Genomic DNA, 13543 nt, shown 5'->3' on the forward strand with positions numbered 1-13543 from the left:
TAAGGAGAACGATTTTTCTCCCTCCTCCTTGTAACAACCTTTTATGTATTTGAAAACTGTTATCATGATCCCCCTCAGTCTTCTCTTCTCCAGACTAAACAAACCCAGTTTTTTTCAATCTTCCCTCATAGGTCGTGTTTTCTAGATCTTTAATGGCTCTTCCCTGGACTGGAGTTGTCCTCACCCTAACAGGTATCTTACTGCTGCCCCTGATCTGTAGAAAAATGGGAAGCTGGTCTCTGGTTAGTTTTACATCTGTTACGAACACTATTTCTCCCCCAACCCCCCGCCAATCTCTCCACTTGTTTTATCTGCATGTGCAATTGGAGTCCTGTCTTCTCCACCCATTGTGAATCACTATTCCTGGAGTCCTCTCTCGTCATGTGGTTGCAATGAAGCCTTGCAAAAGAGACAGCTGCTTTATTGTGTTACTTTTCAACTCTTCACCTTGGTTATATCATGTCTCTGATTACAGATCTGGTGTTATCAGACAAATTATACCCCAGTATCTCAGTCCCCGAGAATAAGATTGTAGTGAAGTGTGGCAATTAAGCAGTGAAAATATTTTCTTCCTGGAATGTCTTGCGGCATCTGCCTTCCTGCTTCCAAGAGTTTCATAACTTTCCCTTGAGTCCAAGGCCAATATGAGAACAAAGGCATGGTCCCTGAGAAGTGCAGTATCTGTCTGAGTCTAGCTTCAGCTGTTCACTCATTACACCAGTCCCGGGATAAATTCGGATCCTTTCGGTTACAGTAAAGGCTTCCATCAAATGACCCTAAATAAACAGCATCCTGCAAATGTGACTTGCTGTTGTGCATAGTTCAAATATAGTGTTTGCTCCGGTGATAAAACCCAAACTCTTCTAATCCAAGCTTGGGCTGCTGTGCGCCTCCAAACAGAGACTTGCCCGACTTCAGATTTTGTTACAAACCGAATGACGAACTCTTCAGTAACACGTCAGCTGTGGCTCTCAAAGCACTTTGTAAAGGTGGATAAGTACCATCCCCATTTAACAGACTGGGAAACTGGAATGGAGAAGCTAAGGGCCAGATTTCAGAAGCAGCCTGTGTTATACCAATAAAAACTAGCAGGATCTTATTAAAGGGGACAAGATAAAGATGCCACATTTATTATGATGATTTGATTTATGACCAATAACTAATATCTTAATCCTTATACACACACATCATACCTAATACATATATATATATATATCTACACACACACACACACATCAGATGTTCTGCAGCTGCTGCATAGTTACCAGTCCTGCTTGAGTCTGTGGTTTGAGTTTGCAGCTTGGGTTCGTAGCTCGTGGCGGCTAACTGGCCAGGAAAGCCCGGGCACAAGGACGAGCTGGGTCTCTGTTGGGCATGCACCGATGCCCTTCCATGTTGGCAGCAGAATGTTACCCTCCTCCAAAGTTTTCCATCTCACCCATCCTTTTTGTAGGCTTTAGTTTGAATCCAGAGTCTATAGGTCTTGCTGTGTCACGCTGCCTCCAGGTTTGGTGATTGATCACTCGTCAATTGCAGACATGACTTTCAGCCTCGGACCGGGCTTTGATCTTCCTTCTATTGTACCTTTTCTTTTAGGGTGGATTCTTCTTACTTTGTTAGGGCTCTTGTCTGCATCTTCAGCCGTTGGTGTTTGAACTCTATTTAATCAGGACAGGCTGGGGCTGGAGGTTGATTCCATCATCCATACATACCTCATTCACACATCTAAACTAAACTAATAAGATTACAGCAGGGTTTGCAAAAATGAAGGTTGCGGCAAGCCCTTACAAAATGGAGTAAGCGTTTTAAAATGGGGTTTGAATTACAATATGGCAAACAGTGAACAGAAGTTACAATATAGACAAGTATAATGGATGGCAAACAGTGAACAGAAGTTACACTGTAGGCAAGTGTAATAAATGGTGAACAGATGTTACAATACTGAAACAGTGCAAGTCTTAGGCTACATCTACCCTACAGGGAGGGGTCGATTTTAAGATACGGAAATTCAGCTACGCGAATAGCGTAGCTGAATTCGATGTATCGCAGCCAACTTACCCCGCTGTAGGGACGGCGGCAAAATCAACCTCTGCGGCTTCCCGTCGACGGCGCTTACTCCCACCTCCGCTGGTGGAGTAAGAGCGTCGATTCGGGGATTGATTGTCGCGTCCCGATGGGACGCGATATATCGATCCCCGAGAGGTTGATTTCTACCCGCCGATTCAGGCGGGTAGTGTAGACCCAGCCTTAGTGATTTAAGCAGGAATGGGATTGATAGTGAAACTTACAAAGGCAGCTGACTGAACAGCTATGGCTCTTAACAAGCATCTTAATTGTTAATTAGCCAGTTATTGGGGTAACCGGTTTTATGAATGAATATTGTTTCATTCATAAAACTTTACTTATGAAGTTACATTAATAAAGTGAACAATTAAAAACAATTTCATTCATCAGTTCTACACCTGTTTTGGGCACCTTGCTTTAGACCCTAGGACCTGGGCAGATGTGGTTCCCATTGATTTGATTTGGAGTTGGTGGGTGTTCAGCACTTCTGAAAACCAGGTCCTGGATTGTGGGCACCCAGAACTATTTCCACGAGAGGCTCTCTGGGACTTGCTAAAGAGGTTATCCAGTAAGTTAGAGGAAGAGCTGGGAACAGAACCCAGATCTCCTGGCTCCTAGTTTGGGGTCCGGTCTGCTTGTGTAACAGGGTAGCTGGCCTATTAAATGAAAGTAGGCTCAGCTCTCCTGTTCCCGCCCAAGTGTGCCCTGGCTTGGTGTAAGGAGGAGGGTGGGGTGCCCGGGGGAGTTATAACTGAGAGGGGAGTTCAGAACCCAGAGTTAAGGATAGGGGTGAGTCCACAGTAAAGCAAGCTCACAGGCAGAGCTGGGCTAAGAGCTGCAGGGAGGGGATTCCCCTGGAGGACAGTGTGGTAAGAGTTCCCTGGTTGAGCAGCGGCACTAGATCAGGCTGGTGAAAGAGGAGGGCGGCCAGAGGGTCTTCTACAAATGTCCCCAGGCCAGAGAGTGCTGAAGGCTGAGAGCAGCCCAGGGAGATGCCTGCTGGCCAGAGAGGGCCAAAGTCTGGGGTATGATGGAGACGTGAGCCTGCTGATGTGTCCGGGCAAGAGTTGGAACTGTAGCTGGGAAGGAAACCGGGCAGAGAAACACCCCAGCTAGAGGGGTGGGGTGAGAAACGCCAGAGCTGTTCCTGGGGGTCGGGGAGAGATGCTGGATTTGGACTGTTTGTTTGCACTGTGCTGAGGGGATTCTGGTTCATGGTAGTGGGACTGTTGGTAATAAATTAAACTCAGTAGAGCCTTCAGAGTCCGTGGGTTATTTGAGAAATCAAGGGGAAATGAGGCCAAGGGCTGCCGTGGGGGGGTGCCCGGGTGGAAGCCGTGCATTTACAGCTTGCCTATGCCACTCCCTGACCACCCGCAGAGATTGGCCTGCCTGACCAGAAAGGCCAGATAGGAGCACTTCCTGTTCAAATCCAGCCCCATCCCTGACTAACAGAAGTGTTAGTGTAGACCAGGCCTTAGTCTTGCCCCATCCAGATCACTGCCTGGCCTTTGTTAGAAGTAATCCTTAAAGGTTCTTTTCACCCTGGGCCAAAATCTGATTCCTCTCCCTTCCGCCTGCAAATGATGTGCAGGATTTCTGAGGCTTTTGTTGCTCCGAGCTCCCTCAATTTGAGCCAAGAAGAAATGGCTGTTTCAATCCACCGGGATCCTGGTCCCAAGATATTCATAAGATGACTGTGTTTTCCTCCACTCCTTTTGTAGATCATTGCTGGAGAAGATGTTGAAGTCAAAAACACTGCTGCTAACTTTACTGTCTCTCTCTTTCACCAGCATGCGTTTGAGATGTCCTTTTCCCTGCCACGTGCTGAAGATCAGTACTGCTGTAACTAAAGCAATTCTCTTTGTTTTCCCTAGAAAATACATCATTTCCTGTGAACAGACAAAAGTGCCATTGTCGGTGCCCTGGGACCAAAGTAACAAGGTAAAATAACTGTCTGCATAGGTACTGGCCAGAGCCTCCCCTGGCACCTAAGCCCCATGGGTTGTAGGAAGGCCCAGGAGCCGGTACTAAGTAGCAGCTAGATATTTATACATGAATCAATATGGTCTATGGCAGGGCCGGCTTTAGGAAGTGCGGGGCCCGATTCCAACAGTTTCAACGGGGCCCCGACAGGGATGACTAAAAAAACAAACACGTAAAAAAAACACGTGGGGTTTGTACTCACTGGGCGGCGCTCCTAGTCTTTGGCAGCAGGTCCTTCACTCGCTCCAGGTCTTCGGCGGCACTGAAGGACCTGCCGCCAAAGACCCAGAGCGCCGCCAGGTGAGTAAAAATTAAAAAGGTGCCTCTAGCCAGGGAAGGGATTCTCTGCCACTTGCCCCCCACTCTGGGTGGCCCTGCCACTGGGCGCGGGGCCCTCTTAGGCACGGGGCCAGATTCGGGGGAATTGGTGGAATTGGCCAAAAGCCGGCCCTGGTCTATGGAAACAAGAAGGATGAAACCTTACCTAAAACAGCATGCAGTAGAGAGATCTTAACTGGAAGAATAAATTCCTTCTTAGCCCCTGATTTACTCTGATTAATTCAGTATCTGAGCAGCTGCAAGCTTTGCTATAGTATCCCATGAGTTTAGATACAGGAAAACCTAACCGAGTATTTTCTTATGATGTTTTTGATGTAGGTTTATCTGAGCTACAACAATGTTTCTGCACTGAAGACTCTTGTAGCGAAAACCAATTGGGTACTCGCCACAGAAATAGACAAGGTACTTAGCCCTGCCGCACCCCCAAGTCAACACTGCCTTCTTTAGTCTCCTGGACTGCCTACAGTTTTAGTGGAAACAACTCGTGTTAAGATCAGAGGACATGCTTCAGTCCTTTCCCACCCCCAGTTATTTGAATCAGAGTGTATCCAAAAGTGTTTGATGTCCCCAAAACACTTTGAATAAATGGGATTGTACTACATGTATTCAATGACTGTGTGTCTATACGATCAACATTCTATATACGTCCAAATGTACACTGCATACACACACTTATGTACATGTAAAATATATGGCGTCCAGTGATGCCGTACTACCTGCTGTAGGTACCTGTGCTTTAGTAAAATCCCACTGAACCCACCAACCAGAGTGGTCTCCAGTTTCACCCATTTCCATTCAACACCCATGCTAGCTATCTGGTAACTTTCTCTTGGACAACTGTTTTGGGATTTACTCGTGGGGTTTAATGGTGTCGCCAGACCCAGCTCATAAAACAGAGGCCTCATGTACCACCAGGTATATGTGATTCTTCATGCTAATGTAATGAAAAGTGTGTGTGTGTGTGTGTGTGTGTGTGTGAGAGAGTTGGTTATATTATAATAAGGTAAAAATATGAATGAATCTTATTGGGGAAAATCAAATGTCATTTTAATGAAGACAGCAGGCTGTGCCTCTCACCTGTTCTGTCTGTCTCCCTCTCAAAGGTCAGGATGTACACGCTGGAGGAAGACAAGTACCTCTCCTTCCGAATAGAGATGAGCCTCTGCATTGATGCAACACAGGCCTTCTTCCTTCTGTCAGACTTAAGACAGAGGCACGAATGGGATAGACATTATGCGTGAGTACTTGGAGGACAGCTAAAATGTTAGGATTGATGGTCCCTGTTTTATTGGGGATGGGGGGGGGGGGAAGGTCCCCAATTTCTTTTCTTTGGCTTTCCTCCCTCAAAGCAACTTCCCAATCCAAAAAGGTTCTTCATTCAAGCCGTGTAAAGTGCTTTTTCCCCTCCATCATCCACCCCACTCCAAAAGCAGGAGTGTACAGTCTATGCAGTCTGTGGCTGGATATGTACCGACATCGGAGCTGGCTGCCACACTGCTCATGTGTCGTACGGTGGAATAGAATCCGTGACCTTTATCTCCTGAAGCACACGTTTCTGCCACTTGAGCAAAAGAAGACGCCCCGTTAGCCGTTGGTGACAGTAGCAAAGCTTTTATCTTCTGGAGACCAGCCACGTGTACGAGCTAGTCAACTGTTCTGCCTGCATGCTGACGACACCTCTAGACTTGTTAGCCTAGGATTGCAGCTGGCAGAGGTGTGTAACCACAGCAGTGAGCTGGCTTGTAGCTTTAACATTCTATGTTCCTGTCCCATATAAGGGGGCTAACTTCCTATACAGTGTTCCGCGCTATAAAGCTGTGCTGCTCTTCCCAACTCCATGAAGTGGCTGGACTGTGACTATACACTATGACCAGCGTATGCTCTTAGCTCTCCCATGGCCTTGGATGGTAATTAGAATTGGTTTTACTGAGAGGGGGTGGAATCTTGTGCCAGGATCATACGCCTGTCCAACCTGCCTTTATTTTAAAGCTGCCACATCGACAGACACCCAGTCAGAGGCAGAAGGAACTCTGGTTTAAAATCTCCTTTGCAGGAGGGTGTCACAGTTCCCAAAGTAACTGCACCTCTGATCCCTTTGTGGCCTTTTTGAGATTTCACCTCTCCTGGGGGCAGCATCCCGCCATCCATTCTCTCCAGGCTGGGGATTGTAGACTGCAATTCCCCTCAGCAGATCTATCTTTAGGTCAAGCCCTGTTGTCTCTGGGGCAATGGCAGGGTTAACCAGCGACCAGCCAGCCTCCATAAATCAAGTACTAGTTATTCAGAAGAAAAGTATTACAGAGAAAATGTTTTTAAAAACAATGAACAGCTTACGTGCAAGTGTTCGCTCAGCAGGCAGTCACCCGTCTTCAGCATAGAGACCGTGGCAGGCTTCAGGGTCCTTGGCAGGGCCTATGTGTCTGGGTCACTGTCTCATGTCCTGCAGTTCTTGGAAACCGTGCGTGTGGCCCCTCTCCGTACGTCAAAGTGGTCACTTGATACAGTTTTCAGTTCTTTGTTTGCCAGGCCTCATGAGCCACATCAAACCAGTCTATGCAATTTCCCCCAGGGGATGAGGCTTCTCCAGGCTTAGCTGCATGGGGATTTGCATGAATTATCCTCCAGTGGTTTTCGTTCCTGCAGGAAACCCTGTAACTCCCCCATGGAGCCAGAATACAATCCTTAGCCCATTCAGATACATAACACACTTCTAAAATGGAGACTGGAGTCTTCGGAGTATCCGTCACAGAGGACACCTCTGTCAGGGCCCCTCGTTCTTCCTGTACCACAGCCTCGAGTGAGCGGCCTGTCCTGTTGTTCATTTGTACTGAATCCAGGATTTCTCCGCTCACAGGAGCAGCCTGGGAAGTTTAAGGAGCTGTAACTTATTTTCCCAGGGACGGTTGGCTCCGGGGGGGGGGTACGTGTGCACTTCAGTGAGAGTGTACTGGACTTCCTTACCCAATTTTACCCCTGGGTTGACTGAGCTACAAGAAGGTGAAACGATTTTCCCAGGTCACACAGTGAGTCGGTGATCTCTGTGGCTCTGATCCCAGCCACGAACCTCATGTCCTCCATCAAAACCAAAATATCCCAGTGAAAGGCTCAGAAACCACCTCTAATTTCAGGCCAATCCCATCCTTCTAAAATAAACAAAACCAGACCGAGAAGGCACAGGAGGTGCCACGTCACAATGCGTGAAAAGAATTTGCAACCTACTTGACAATACAATTGAAACGTTTGGGGTCAGACGCAGAAGAACTCAGGGCAACCGATCTTTAGCCTAAGCAAGGATTTCAGGGTGTGTCCAAAAGAGAATTGTTTGGAGCAATTAAGTTTGTTAAGAAAATGCTCTACTACAGGGTAGTCAAATTGGAAATCTGGCTCTAAGAGGCAGGTAGGCGCCCGGTGGGATTTTCATGACTTGCATCTTTGGGTGCCTAGATGTGTTTAAAAATCTGGCCCGTAGTCCGTGGGAGAGCGGATATATCTGGGAAGGTGGCTCTACTTCAGCAGAGAAAGCTTTTCTTCTTCATCCCTCTGACTGATTGTAAGTTAGCCAAACCAAAAGCCAGTTAGACCGTTATTTCTCTGGCTTTGAACTGCTTCTGTCTGGAGTCTGAGTTACTGTTGAGTAACACCGTATGGTTAGGGCCCTATCAAACTCATGGCCTGTTTTGGTCAATTTCACAGTCAGGGGGGTTAAAATGAGTCCGTTTCAGGTTTTCAAATGTTTACATCTAAAATATTACAGTATTGTATCCCAGGGGGGCCTGACCCAAAAGGTGGTCAGAGTGGGAGGGTCACAAGGCTATTGTAGGGGGGTCATGGGATTGCCACCCTCACTTCTGCCCTACTGCTGGCAGGGGCGCTGCCTTCAGAGCTGGTCAGCCAGAGAGGAAGGCTGCTGGCCAGGTGCCCAGCTCTAAAGCCAACACCACTGCCAGCAGCAACACAGAAGTGAGGGTCACAGGGTATAGGGGGCGGGTTACCATAGGCCTGTTTGTTTGTTTTTCCGGCTGTCTCTTGCCTGAGTGGGGGGGCTGACAGCTGGAGCCACAGCTGCCCGCACGGAGAGGTGACGACAGCTGGAGCTACTGGGTCCCCGCATGGGGGTGGGTGATGACAGCTGGGGCCATGGAGCTTCCTGCAGACTGGGGAGGTTTCCTGAGGTGGGTCTGACCTGCCCTGGGAGCAGTCTTTGCAGGGGAAGAGGATCCCCTGCAAAGACTGCTCCTTCCCCATCCCTGGCTGGGACTAGCAGCCGGACCACGCACAGGGTAGGAGCCCCCGGCTGGGCACCAGATTTCACGGGAGAGATCAGATTTCACAGTCTGTGTTTTTTCATGGCTGTGAATTTGGTAGGGCCCTATGTATGATGAAACTCGTGTGTGTGTGTGTGTGAGAGAGAGAGAGAGAGAGGGAGGACATCTTTGAAGGGAAGGTGTCTGGTGTCATGGTGCTGGGAAGATGACCTCATCTTTCGGAAGTCAGCCTGAATCCTTTCTGGAATGTCCTTCTGCCTCTTTCCAGGAGCGCTGAGCTCGTCCAGCAAGTTGACGAAGACGACATGATCTACCATGTGCTTAGTCAGACGGTTAGTCAAGAAAACAAGCCTCAGGACTTTGTCATCCTGGCATCAAGAAGAAGACCTTGTGATGAAGGGTAAGTAGATTAGCATGGCTCCAGTGGCATGTTGGGTCTAGCCCTGTGCAGTGCTCGCTGGCAGCCGGTGCACAGAATAGGGACAACAGTGCTGCGTCTAGCCCACGGGGCTGGAAACATCTAGTGTTTGGTTAGCATGGTGTTTGCTTTCAGTGCTACAAAGTCCGTGCTTAGTATTAGCTTAGTATTTCTGCTCTCTCTCAAATCCCCACAGATGGTGCTTTCTCTCCTGTTTTAATATGTCTGGGATTCCCTCTCGTGCCAGGCTGTCTTTCAGAGCCTGTGGTATTCAAGTGCAGCGTGTCGAACAGTTGCTGGAACCCCATACTTATGTCCAATGATGCACAGCCCTTGCGAGATGGTTGGTTTATGACATGCTGAAGAATGTAAACATTTGCCATGAAAATGATCCTATCAGCCAGCGAGTGAAAAATACGTTACCATGAAAATAGTTAATTCATAGCCTCATCTCTGTGGATCCGAAAACGCTGCACAAAGGAGCAATTGGCACTGCTACACAACTTCCTTTTCACTGAACAATTATTTTTTTTTGGCTGCAAGAGGGATCTAAAGTAACTTGTATATAGAACATGGGTGTGTTTCAGTATGTAGCTTTTTGCATTGCATGTAAGATCTAGACTGATATAGAGCGCTCTAGAGCGCTTGGTAAGCGGGGTGTAAGCAAGTGTGGATTTCAGTATGGCTAAATGTAAGATTGTACAGCTAGGAACAAAGACTGTCCGCCTACTTCCAGAAATGGGGGACTCTCTCCTGGGAAGCAGTGACTCTGAAAAAGATTGGCATCCTGGGGGACAGTCAGCTGAATATGCATCCCCAGTGCCATGTTGTGGCCAGAAGGGCTGGTGTGGTCCTTAGATCTATTTAAAAAAGAGACTATCAAGTGGGAGTAGGCAGGTTTTATTACATCTGTATTTGGCACTGGTGCGACTGCTACTGGAATCCTGTGCCCAGTTCTGGGGCCTGCGAGTCCAGAAGGATTTTGTATTGGAGATGGTTCTGAGAAGAACCACAAGAATGATCCAAGGACTGGACATCATGCCTTGGGGAGCTCATTTGAGTTACCCCTTCCTAGAGAAGGGTGAGCATCGGCTTGCAGTTTAGGAGATGAATACTTGTCACATGCTGTTCCTGACCATTCTCACCCCAGCCTTCTTTTTAGCCCAGTTCTTCGGCTGGGAATTTCAGAGGAGTCTCAGGGAGACTGAATTTCAGTAGGAGCTGGTTGCCTGACTCCCTTAGGCTCTACTGAAAATCCAAGTCTCCAGTCCCTTGGCACTAAGTGGATTGGGAGCTCCCACTCTGACTGCAATGTATTTGCCTTAGTGTGCCTGGGGAAAGGGATACCTCACCTGCTTTCGGTACCCAATATGATAAAAACACAGGGGACACTGGAGCCACTGTGATGAGATTTGTAGATAGAGGCCAGATCGTAGCCAGCCTTCCCCTCCCCCATACCTTCTTTCCGCACTGTTTTCAGTTGATTTGATTTAAAAAAAAAAAAATCACTCCAAGATATCTTGGCTGTAATTTTAAGTAACTTATTTTGAGGTCAATACAAGAAGAAATGCAGAAGCAGAAGGTGGACTGTGACCGCATAGTGCTGTGTTTTCATGCACGAATACCTAGGCAGAGGTGATTTCCAGTCTGTCACTGAGCATGTGTTGGGACAGTTCTGCCACCTGCATTTCCTGGCCTTGATCTGAGCTGGGTTAACTTGAGAGCTGGCATAAAATCCTGCTCCTTTCTCACCTTTTCAATCCACTTGTGAACTGCTCCTAAGCAGATTTCCTTCTCTTTCAGTGACCCATATGTCGTCGCGTTCAGGTCGGTCACGCTGCCCACCCGTCCACCAAACCCCGAGTACACCCGAGGGGAGACGATGTGTTCCGGCTTCTGTATTTGGCAGGAGACAGCCGAGCTAACCAAGGTGAGGCTTTCAGCTCTCTGGAGGATAGCTGTGTCCCCCAGCGACAATCACCGTGGCCTTTACCCACATTCCATAACCAAGAACTTGCGCGTGCTGACCTGTGGTTGGTACTAGTGCTTTAGTTCAGATCCCCAATGCCCAGTTCAGAGGGGGAAAACCGAAGGGCCTGCAAGTCTGGTGCTGCACATCCCTGTCTGTGCTGGGTTGGGGATTTGGGAGAATTTCTGGAGTCCTTCAATTTCCAACCCCCCTCCTTTTTAAAAAAACAAACAAACCTCTTTCTCTTCCCCCTCTCCCCCCCAACACCTCCGTTCCTACTCTCACATAACACCTCGCCTTTATGTGCACACATTTGTCCATGTTGCTTAGGTGGATAAGTTATGCTATCCCCATTTTACAGGTGGGGAAACTGAGGCACGGCATGATTCCATGACTTGCCCAAGGGAGCATTGAATTGAAAATGGAACCCAGGTTTTCTGACTCCCAGCCCTGTCCCAATAACCCTCCCTTGCCAAAGGGCTGCATGTCCCAGGCTGTCCCCTGCCGAGTGGATGCAGCAGTGTGGTCTGAGTGTGAACTCAAGTCACTTCGACGAGAGGAAATGTTAATGCTATGGACAGTTCGAGTAATGGAGACCTAATAGTTGAACTGCATTTAAACTATTGTAGTCTGGACTGAAAGGTCTTTCAAATTCTAAAAACCTTTTCAAAACATCCCCTTTCCATGCTATAAGAACAGTCAGGGCCACCATATCTGTGTCCAACCCAAACTTTTCCAAGCCCTGCGCGTGCTGGCTTTGCTTTCAGCACTTAGGTGGGAATTCACCCTTGCCCACACAAAGCCAGAGGAATTTGTGGTGGGAACTAAGTGAGGAGCTGGGTATTCATTGCCCCCAAGCCGGGGAGGAACCTTTACACAGCTGCTATTCCAAGTTATGGGCTGGGATAGTGGCTACTGCCCTTCGGCACCCCACTGTGTGGGGGTTCACAGCCACTGGATCAGGAGAACTGATCCCAAAACCTCTGAGCTATTCAGAGCCACTGGGGAGACCCGTGCTGAACCACGGGGAGAGGAAGCCAGTACCGCTGCTGCTGCTGTACATATTAGAAAATGACTCCTGTAGGTTTCAGCCTGTGGATGTCCTCTTAGCTGTCTTAATGAATGTGTTGTGGATTTCAGGTGTCCTATTACAACCAGGCAGCTCCAGGATACCTAGCTTACGTCACGACTAACATTGCAGGACTGTCCTCGGACTTCTATGTTACCTTCAAAGCCTGTGAGAGATTCCTGCAGAAGAACAAAGATGAGATCACAGTCGGACTTCAGAATCTGTAACTGTTGGCCCTTTTTGCATAGTGCTGTGTGAATATCTTGTACATATTGAAGCGATTGGTCTGTGTAGGTGAGAGCACATGGAGAGTAATTACTTAGATAATGTTAGTGGCATTGCTAGGAGCACAATGACTTGAAATCCATCCATTGTAGCGTGACTAGAATCCGCTCTTCTCTCTAGTGTGCTTGATGATGATGAGAAATGTAATGGCTGGAGCCAGTCTGCCTAATCAGGGAGAGGGCTTATTAGGGCCAAACTCTGTCGCAACTGTAGGGGCTTCTATTATGGTTTATCTGAGGGCAAAATTTGGCCTGGGGTGGGATGGGGAGAGAGGTCTAGGTGGTCCCTACATGGCCAGTGTTTCATTGCGAAGCCAGTCAGATCACTCGAAGGTCTAGTGCTAGAGCAGCATGCAATCTGCTAAAAAGCACTAGCCTTATTTTATTTTTATTCAATCTTGTAACCTCATGTTCAGGAATTGACTTTCTGACAGCATCACCCGCGCTTGAACCTTGGTACAAGAGTAACGGTTACTAAATGGATTATTTTTTTTTTTTTTCACCAGTTCTTGTAATTCAATGGAGGAATTGTCCATCTTTAATCCACTGAAGTAAATCAGGACAGGATTTGGGGGGGGAGAAGGCCAGCCTTGTCTCCTGTAACACGGTACTGTTGTGTTTGACACACTAGGCATTATGATGCAGGATACCTCATTGATGTGCTGCAATTTCATGTTCTGTCTTTCACACACCATACAAAGAATGGGAGTGGTAATAAAGAAGCCCGTTCACCTTATGACCTCAGTAGTTCTTCTCGCCTGGTTTTCTTTAGTTAGGTGAGTATTTTTCTTGATCAGCCCAAGAGTAAGGGAAATTGAACTGTTTTCTGTGGGAAATTGATTCATCTTGTTTAAGAATTTTTAAACTGCTGTCTGAAGAATTTCCCCCCCTTTGTTGGTAACTAAAGCACAACTAAGGGGACGGATTTCCAGTCTTCCTGCTTTGTGGCCTTTATTCTATGATGTTCAACTGTGCAACTCAGGTATCTGATTAAAATATTAGTCATCCCAGCCAGGCATCTCCGGGATTCGTGGCTGAGTTCTAGATCTCTTCAGACAGGTTCAAGACGTCTTGCTGCTGACCATGGCCATAGGTGTGTATGGAGAAGTGACAATTAAAGCACATCCAAAAATACACTGTGCCCGCACT

General features: G+C 47.7%; 1 protein-coding gene across 13 annotated transcripts in view; it reads left to right on the plus strand.

Annotated features, from left to right (window-relative positions):
- Positions 1-13130, plus strand: part of ACOT11 (acyl-CoA thioesterase 11) — a 121002-nt gene extending 107872 nt beyond the window's left edge. For all 13 annotated transcript variants that reach the window (XM_065553858.1, XM_065553859.1, XM_065553862.1 and 10 more), the window contains 6 exons: positions 3942-4008; positions 4708-4791; positions 5493-5626; positions 8923-9054; positions 10876-11002; positions 12182-13130. In XM_065553858.1, coding sequence (XP_065409930.1) covers positions 3942-4008; positions 4708-4791; positions 5493-5626; positions 8923-9054; positions 10876-11002; positions 12182-12337 — 700 coding nt within the window. In that variant the 3' untranslated portion in view covers positions 12338-13130. The remainder of the gene's footprint in view (positions 1-3941; positions 4009-4707; positions 4792-5492; positions 5627-8922; positions 9055-10875; positions 11003-12181) is intronic.
- Positions 13131-13543: the final 413 nt, after the last annotated feature.

Source organism: Chrysemys picta, chromosome 8 (assembly GCF_011386835.1).
Source record: "Chrysemys picta bellii isolate R12L10 chromosome 8, ASM1138683v2, whole genome shotgun sequence".
Classification (NCBI taxonomy): Eukaryota; Metazoa; Chordata; order Testudines; family Emydidae; genus Chrysemys; species Chrysemys picta.